This window comes from Etheostoma cragini, chromosome 2, assembly GCF_013103735.1.
Source record: "Etheostoma cragini isolate CJK2018 chromosome 2, CSU_Ecrag_1.0, whole genome shotgun sequence".
Classification (NCBI taxonomy): domain Eukaryota; kingdom Metazoa; phylum Chordata; class Actinopteri; order Perciformes; family Percidae; genus Etheostoma; species Etheostoma cragini.
The window spans coordinates 4,420,223-4,430,153 of record NC_048408.1 but is presented as its reverse complement, the minus strand read 5'-3'; the positions used below and the strand labels follow the sequence as shown (position 1 = coordinate 4,430,153).

Sequence of the window (9,931 nt, the reverse complement as noted above, 5' to 3'; positions counted from 1 at the left end):
TCTGTCTGTCTGTCTTTCTGTAGTCTGTCTGTCTGTCTGTAGTTTGTCTGTCTGTCTGTCTGTCTGTCTGCCAGGAAAGCAGTTCACATCTGAAGATGACTTCCTAAACGTGATTAACCTAGAAGGCCTGAAGTTGATCCAGTTAAAGGTAACCTTTGCACCAAAGTAAGGTTTGTGTTCGGTGTTTCTCACCAAATGACATTGTGTGGGTCCAGTAGTGGAAAGTAACTAAGTTCATTTACTCAAGTGCCTTATGTAAAAAAAACAACTGAGTTGATAAATAGCAGAAGAATATTATTATATTATATATATTCTAAAAAATAAATAGCATGCTACTTTTATACTTCTACTCGACTACACTTAAGAGGCAATTATTATACTTTATACTGCACATTATTTCACTGCAGTAAGTAGTTCTTTTCAGATTTTACATTTAAAAAAAACAGATGATAAGATACTCAAATATATTCCAATTGATTAAACCGATGGTTTCTGACCATTTTGTCTTGTGACCCCTCACATTTCAGATGTCCAAGAGTTGGTAGCGGTTCCACCAAAGAGTAATTTGCTCTCTGGTTTTATTAAATCATGTTTGAGGCCCAAAAGATGTTTGCCTCTGCAGGCGCATAGCTACATGTGTAGCATGTTGTTGCCACCAGCTGTTGGTTGACCAGTAGATGGGTTGAAACCCAATGCAGGATGAATCACGCTTGCTCACTGCAAACACAACAGCGACCCACTTGTAACATAGCATAGTGCTACTAGTGGTCAAATTCTTCCCAGGGTACTTTTTAATCTTTGTAGATTTGAGTTTAAGGACTTGTTTCTCCAGATCATCACTCACACTCATCCACTCATCCACTAATGCACTAATGAAGACTGGCGTTTCCATGACCTGTGTATCTCTCTCCATCAGGTTTCCCCCCATCCTCCTCAAAACATTCAACATGGACAGTGATGCAACATATTCATGGATAAACTTTACACCCAGGTTTGGAACTACAACTCATACATGCATGAATATGAATATTGTTTTTCACATCATCACTGTGAATATATTAAGCACCTGAAAATCCATATAGTACATAGAATTCCATTATTTTTATCTGTCATTATTATTGAGCTGCATGGTCAAAATTTGAAAGGTACTTAAACCCTCTGACGAGCAGAGCAAACTGGCTCTAACTTCTTGTGTCGTCAAAAATCAATTCTAACACAATCGGTGCTCCTCTCTCTCAACCACACCTCCATCCTCACCTCCTCCCCACCCCCCACCCCCCCCAACCCCCCCAAATCCCTTCACGCTCGAACCTTGTCTCCCCTTGTCCTTCTTCTAAACAGCCTCCTTTCTCTGCTGGTGAAACAGAACAGCCTCCCATTGTTTTCTTCACAAAGCAACATTTTTTTGTTCCTTTGGGGGGGGGAGGGGAGTGTGATCAAGCTTGCAATTGTGGAGATTTTGAGGTTGTTGTATTTTTGCTCTATTTTGTGCCTGACCTCGCTTTTGTGTTATGTGGGATTTCGTTCAGCTGCATTAGGGTGCATTATCAGCTCTGTCACACCCACTTAATCTCCCCATAAATCTGCTCTGATTGGTTTTGGACAGACTGACTGTGGATTGATGGACACTGGCATTCTCCAACTGTATTTTATTGTAATTCATCTGACATCATATTGCCAAGAACAAAAACATGGGCTTTACTTTAAATCTCCATGTTTATTGGCTCTTCATCTGTGGTTTATCTCTAGAAGGGAACAACAGCATCCCTACATATTTTCTTCTAGTCCCTCTCAGAGCATCGGTGATTCAAAGATGCCGATCAGACAAACAACGAAGAAAAGAAATCAAGAATCCTATTGCAAAATCCTTTAAGGGCTTTCTCCAATAGATTGCACAATAGATTTTCTTTACGTTCCCAGCACATTGTTGACATGCAGACTGAACAGGATGCCGTCATGTTTAAAAAATTAAATGGATACGGTTGAATCTTCTGCTGCACCACAACAGAGAGAGGAGGCAGCACAGCCCGCTTAAGAAAGCGCACATGGAGAATGTCTCTCTACATTTACTTCGTTCTCAAGACTAAAAGAATCCAATGTAAACACAAACACAAAACTTCCAACTGGATTATGCAAAGCAACATTTATTTAAAGTTTCTGACTGTGTGGATCTTTGTCAGGAAGTTTGTTTCTTTGATCCTTTCTCTTTTTGTTTCTAGACTTGCATGTTTTGTTTTCTGTTTCTGATTTCTGCATTTGAACCCATTCTAGGTATTAGGAGCAGTGGACAGCTAAAAGCCTTTTGGGGGTTCAGTGTCTTGCTCAGGGACAACGTTGACATGTGGCGGGAGCCTGAGATTAAACCGCCCACTGTGTGGTTTTGGGGTGACCACTCTAACTCCGAGCCACAAGCCACCCATGACCTATGTGTCACCTTAGAAGTGATGCAGGAAGTATTCAGGTCCTTTACTTAAAGCAAACATTTTGGGGAAATAGGCCTTTTTGCTTTCTGCCGTTGAGTTTAGCCTCGTTAGAACTGGATTTATTTCTCTAGAAGAAGTCAGGTGACTTTAACATTGTATGGGGGAAGGGGCGGGGATGAAGCAGGAGGGCAAGACCCTATAAGCTTACAAATAGGCTGTTGTGCTGTCAGCTACAGGAAATGTTGTGCTTGAGTCACCAACTGTCAAGTGTGAGTCAAGTCTTGTGTCCCCAGTGCGTGGAGTCTCCATTACCTGAGTAGAATCACTAGGCAAGAGAATAACAAACGAGTCAGACTAGAGTCTGAGTCCAGGACTCAAGTAGGAAATACTCAAGTCAAGTACACGTACCTCAAATGTGTGCTAAAGTACAGTGCTTGAGTACTGGCATGTACTTAATAACTGAACCTTGGTTTCTTTGTAAGCTGCGTATGCACATGGTGGCCCTTCCCATACTGGATGGTGACCAGTCCTGCGCTTGTCTGTCATTATTCATCGTCTCTGGGCATCGACCTGCCCCAGTTCCCCCGTTAGTTATCCAGAGCAGATGGAGGAATCAAAGGTCACACGCACACACACACACACACACACACACACACACACACACACACACACACACACACACACACACACACACACACACACACAACCAGTTTTACATTATTTACAACTGCAAAGTAAGCATTCATTTATATGGTCTTGCCAGCTTATGCATTATGTATTGAGTTAACAATGTAGGGTAACACTTTACTTGAAGGTATCTACATAAGAGTGACATGACACAGTCATGACACAGTCATGACACATAAACCCTAAACATAACCCTCACCGTAACTTGTCATGATAAAACCGAATGACACTTACTAAAAGAAGCCTAATGTCCTAAACATGTAGGACTTGTTTATAATGTTCATGACACGTTCATGACAGTGTTACGTCACTCTTAGGTAGATACCTTCAAGTAAAGTGTAACCCAATGTAGTTAACAACACAACAAGTTGGGTTTGTATTATATCGTTCTGTATGACAATGTATGCACAGTTAGTATATCTTACCAAATTACAACAATAATAACAACTAGCGATACAATAATAGCAAACACAAACGCATTTATAAATCATATTCAACATGCTTTCAACAAATAAATGTTTGTTTTTGGTCTTTATAGATTTATGGATAATCTATGAAATTGCTTTACAAATACAAGAGACCATATCAAATATAAGTCATAACTTGAGCGCAACACTCTATCTGTAACTTCTCACCAAATTATTTACATTTTAAATTAAATTAACGCACTAAAGGGCCTCTTCACATTGTGTTTCAAAAGCGCCATATGTTCTCTCTGAAGACCGCCTCGCCTCTTGTCTCTCTATGTCCAGTCTGTTGTTTACCACCTCTATGAATACATTCAAATGTAGTTGCAGGAGACTTGCCCGTATTAATAATAAACTGGGAATCCTATATTCCAGTCCTGCGTGCGGCTCTTACCACCATATAGTTGTCTTGAGAAGACATACACGTCTTGTGACAGGGCTGGCTCAGGGATGTGACTGGGTGTCGGCTTGTGTTTTTTGGATGAGTGCTCCGGCTGTGTGGTGGGGCTAACAGGCGGGAGGTTGTGGGTGGGTTGGAGAGAGGATAGGTGCATGAGATGGACAACACGAGAAAACACACACAACAAAACACATGGAGAACACAGAAAGAAGAATGCACACAATGAAATGTGACAGAAACTCTAGCCAAAGCACTAAAATGTGGTTTTAAGAGCCCAGGCATTGACATGAAAATGAGTGATGAGTGACAGAGAAAGGGAGGACAGTGGCCACAATGAGCTAAATGGGGTTTCTGGGTATCTCTTTTTCTGGGTGTAAAATGTAGGACACACAAATAAGAACTAATGTTTAAACAATGCTTTTCTCTTAAACAACATCATACGTTTTAGATAATAACAAAGGCGAAGAAACAGTGGTGTTGTGTTTGGGCTTGGAGGGAGTCCAGGAAGCATTTAAAGAGCTAATGAGTAGTGAATAGAGAGTCACCGGCAAACATTTCATCTTATCTGTATGGTAAATATAAGGCCACAGCAGCAGCAGCCAGTTTATTTAACAGAAAGACTGGAAACAGTTGGATTCTGTTCAAATGTTAAAAAAAGCTCCTACCAACTCTCCTAAAGCTAACTTAGTAAAGTCTATTTCATTTAGATAAAAACGTCATGTTAGGGTTTTTAGTTGTGCACCCGACTACTTCTTGGCTGAGTGCAATTACTCAGGAACCCCCCCCCCCCAATAAAGGGAATTTTCGTCTTTGACCTTTTTATGCTATAGTTTATCTGCTAAGCTAATAGGCTGTCGCTGTATCTAATGATGTATAATGGTGTATTGAATGGACAGATAAAAAAAAGTGGTCTTGATCTTCTATCTAACTCTCAGCAGGAAGGAAAATAATCAAAGTTTTTTCTTTTCTTGACTTTAAGTCTGTCTGTTGTCACTATGTCTAAGGTAGCCTGTTCTAATTCTGACGTTCTACTACTGGGATCCGCCAGATGTCGCTCTTTTCCACTTTCTTTGTTCCCTTGTGTGGATTTTTAACCTCCGGTGGATTTCTGAGGTTAACTGCTCCTCAGATCTCTGCAGGGTAAATCCAGCACATTGAATTACCCCTATATATGAAATGTGCTGTACACATAAAGTTGCCTTGTGTTACCTTATAGGAAATATAAAAAGGAAAACATAAAAATAAGCATATTTTCCAAAATCTTAAACTATTCTTTCATAGGAGACACATAAAAAATAGTTGAGATCGCAATGGAAATAACTCAAAGACGGAGGAGGGCAAGAGTGAGGAGCAGTTTGGCAAAAATATGAAAAGTGTTCTTGCTGAATGAAAGAAAAGACTGAGGGTCTGTCGTGTAATTAAATCAAAAAGTATGCAGGGGAGAACCAAAGAAGATGCTCTTTCAAAGATGAATAGTCTCACTTGGTTGGATGCTGTCACTGGTGGAAAAACAGTTTTTAGTTCAGAGGAAGATAAAGTGTGTACATTAACATGCTCCACATTTGCTGTGGATAAATCAGATGAAATACATTTAACATCCACACACACACACACACACACACAATGAAAAATCTTGAAAAACCTTTGACAAAGAGAGTTCTCTTTCTCAGTCTCTGTGTCCACACGCATCCTCGTTTTTTCTTCAAACATACCCCATACCTTGCCAAAACACACACAGGCACACACACTCACCACGTCAATGATCTGTAGCAACGTGAGGCCGAGTTCCACAACAATGGGTGCAGAGTCGTTTTGCACGGGTCTTTCCAGGCGACTGTAGTTTACCATCAGGTCTCGGTACAGCTTCCTCTGGTACACACCGCCATGGCAACCTGCAGCAAAAAGAGGAGGAACAGTGTAAATGGCAGAAGGATGATGCATAGATGATGGATGGATAAAAGAGAGGCAAGAGGTAAAGGATAGAACTCGTCGTGTGGTGTAAGAGATATGAAGAATAAAGAATAATAGAGTTACAGGTGTATAAGGGAAGAGTAAGAGGGGAGAGAGGAAAATGGAAGAACTGCATGCTAAATATGAAAAGAGAAATTTGAGCAAATAGAACTGACACATTTTAATTATAATACCAACATCATCAGTTCATTAGTTTTAATAAAACCTACTCAAAATATTCTCCCCCGCATACTAATGCCTGTGATCTAATCAGGGCTATTATTTCCAACATTGTTCATGGCTTACCAAATCCCTCAAGAAATCATTATTTAGTCACAATATGTCAATGTAATGAGCACATTATGGACTCAGTGGCCCTCAAATGTGTTGACTGTGCTTTCTCTTTGTGTCCCTGTATGTATTAGGTCTCACCAAGAGGTTTACACTGAACAACGAGGCATTCATCTTTAATAGGAAGGAATATTACAGCACAGTCCCTGATGCCTACGCTCAACCCAGTCGTAATGAAGGTAGCATTTCTTCTCTTCGGTACAACACAGCTAGCATCATTTGTCTTTCACCAATGCTTCTGTAAAAACACTAACATTTAAGTCTTCAACCTCCTGACACACAATCCTGAAACATGAGTTGGTATTGTAAGCTATTCTTATTATTCCAAAGCCCAAATAAAACGGTTTTTCTATCGCTAAATCCTTGTCATTTTCATTTAGGGGCCCTATTAGCTTCATCAAAACAGAGGTTTTTCTACCTGGTGTCCACACACACACACACACACACACACACACACACACACACACACACACACACACACACACATACACACACCTTATTAATAGACAATAGACAAACTGAACTAAAATTATCAAAAAAAAACAACTGAACAAAACAATGCTCAAAAAGGGGGTTGTTTAGTTGAATATGTTAGTTTAGTCTGCCTGACTCATTGGTCCTTCATCTGGCTGAGGTTTCTGCTGAAGTAGCAGATGGGCTTTTAATTGCAACTTTTTCTCAGTCTGGCCCTTCAGTTTTGTCTGGGATCTATAGTATATTCTTGCTTTATACTACAAACAATACTAGTAATTATACATTTATTTTATTTAGCACATTACATGGTACTCAACGACACTTCACAGTAAATCCAGCACATTAGAAACACTATATATATTACAGTAATGCAGTTGTTTGCAGTTATGGTAAACTACATTTACAGTACCACCACTAGATTGCCTGGTCAGAAACTGTACTCACAAGAAGAACAAACGCATTATTGATTACAGCTGGTGCCACAACACAACATTTACATTGACAACATTAAACAAAGCCCAGTAGTGGCTTTAGTAATGATGGGATCAGAAGAGGAAGGATGGATGAATTGTTGGGTTTCTGTAAATAACATCACAGAGTACGGTCTACACCTGCTCTTTTATGAAAAGCTCTGTGAGATGACTGTTGTTGTGATTTGGCGCTAAATAAATATCATTGAATTGAAATGAAGGGTTGATAGGAGCCTTAGATTTTAACATGGGAGGCTACTGTTTCCAAGGACCATTCCCGATAGTACCCAATCCACTGAACTGTTGTCCAGATGTGATGAGACTAATGACCAGCTAGAAACTTGGAGCCCCCCTTCTTAGTCACAAACATGTCAGTGTGCTTCAAACATCATCACGTACCATCTACTGATTATAGAGAGTAATTTGTTGAGCTTGCTCAACAGGTACATTCTCCACATGTAACTTCAGTTTCTCTCTGCGTTTAACTGATGGGTTGACCCAAATGCCAAAGTTTTGATGATAACACTACCCAACATTATAAGCAGTCTATAAACATGTAATACCTTTTCATCACAATTCATGTCCCATAGGGGATGAAGAGGAGTAAGTAAGTTATAATTCAGTAAGCTAATATAACCATTTGTTAATAAACGTCCTCTGTGGGCTCACAAAAGTGAAGGATGGTGTATAGATATATGATTAGTGACAATGTAGTATAACACAGTTTTAATTATCAAAACTGATGTCTTCATAGTAGAACCTTCAAATGTTGGAAAGCACTTGAAATGGTTGGAAAACACTTAAAAATGTCCTCGTAACCACATTTACAAAACCTCCAGACTCCCTCATCCTTCAGTGTCTCATCTCAGCCAGAATGAAAAGGTCTCAGCCTGCATGTCCCCAGTGACCCTTGTCCAAATTAGATGTTGTCTCAACATATTCCAGCAATCGCAGAGTGACAGCTAAGACGTGACTGCGTCTGCAGTGACTGAGTGGATGACTAATTAGCTAATGATGCAAAAATAAACAAATACAGCTCGTTGTGTTTGTGTGTGAGATTGTTGGAGAGTGTCAGATGGGGCGCCCCGAAATCTTGGCGTGACGGCGAATCTGCATAATGGGTGAGAGTGGCAGCCAGCAAAAGTCGATGGAGTGGAGCGGGCGGAGCCAAAACACGCTGCATTGAGTTGGGCTTAACAGTGAAGAGCCCTGACACCTGAATCAGTAGCAACCTGGGACACAGGGCTGCCACTAACGATCATTTTCAAGCCCGTTAATCTATTGATTATTTTCTCCATTCATCAATTAGATGTTTGGTCTAATATAATTAGAAATGTGTTTCCCAAAGCCCAAGATGACACCCTTAACTGTCTTGTTTTGTCCAAAACTAAGACATTAAAGCAGTTAGTATTCACATGTAACTCTTACTTTTTACATAAAACAATTATATTTGCTTAATTATAAGATTCTTAATCGATAATTAAAATAGTTGGCGATTGATGTAATAGTTGACTAACTAGCTAACGGATTAATGGATTATTCTTGATACAGTTAACCTATAATAGTAGCCTTCATTCATTTAAATCAATTCCCTATTGCTACCAAAGTGTTTCCAGTGTTTGTAACAAAATATCACTTTTCTACGATCAATTTTCTCAATTTTTTTTTGTACCTCCTGCCCGTGAGACAGAAGGTGGCACAGTCAAGTACATGACTGAACAATTTGTTTTGTTGGGTTCAAGCAGAGAAATACACAGAGTACTGTCTTCCTTCTGAAGAAGCTAATTCACATTAGGCATCATCAAATGCTCCTCTCTCCTTTTTCTCCCGCTGAATGAAACAAATCTGTAAAAAGTATTTGCGATCCTCCAATTTTTCAAAAACGTGTTGGCTTCCTTTCTGTAAATGTTAAACCTGCAGACAGAAACATGCTCCAATATTTGACAATTGTGTTTTTTCCAGCTAAGGAGCATCAGGTCTTCTTCGCTCTCGACCTCTCGAAAACATGATTCATGCTTTCATATCATCTTGGTTACATTCAGCCTTTAGCCGGTACAAAGCCCAGCTGCTCAGCTATAGACTAAAAGATGAGATCATATCGGCTGTGTTTTGACCTCCCTTCACGTAGTTTTAAATTTAAAGAATACTGTACCTGGAAAAAAGTTATCTACAAACTGGAACTACTGGCTTAGCTGTTGTTTTAGGACCACGGACAGCTCTGTTAGTTGTGTGGAGGAGATGCACACACACACACACACACACACACAGACACAATCACACAACATGATAAACAAAAGCTGGAAAATTTACTGTAGATCAAAAACTAATGTTAACAAATTGCCTGTGAGAGAGCTGCTAGCCTCAAGCTGCTGCTTTTGACAGAGAATCTTTAAGTGCCAAAAACCATCTGTGGTGCTACCTTCTTATGTGAGTGCTCTAATTAAGAAATGTACTCTTTCATTTTGAAACGGTAGCCTTGCGTTGTTGTTGTTATTAAATCTTTATGAGGCTATTGCAAATCAATTCATTTCATTTTATGAAAACATTTCCCCCGCACCATTTGTAACAGTCACTTCATTCTGACGCCCAGTCACAGTCACAGTGCAGCCTCAGATTGTCAGGCAGGGCTCTGCCGGCTTTCCCTAAGACCCAGCTCAAGACTAAAGGTAACTGGCTTTCCCTAAGACCCAGCTCAAGACTAAAGGTAAC

At 39.9% G+C, this 9,931-nt stretch overlaps 1 protein-coding gene across 1 annotated transcript in view; it reads right to left on the bottom strand.

Annotated features, from left to right (window-relative positions):
• chrna8 (cholinergic receptor, nicotinic, alpha 8) overlaps positions 1 to 9,931 on the bottom strand; it is a 41,766-nt gene that overhangs the window by 21,831 nt on the left and 10,004 nt on the right. The window contains exon 2 of the mRNA XM_034897180.1: positions 5,730 to 5,869. Coding sequence (XP_034753071.1) covers positions 5,730 to 5,869 — 140 coding nt within the window. The remainder of the gene's footprint in view (positions 1 to 5,729; positions 5,870 to 9,931) is intronic.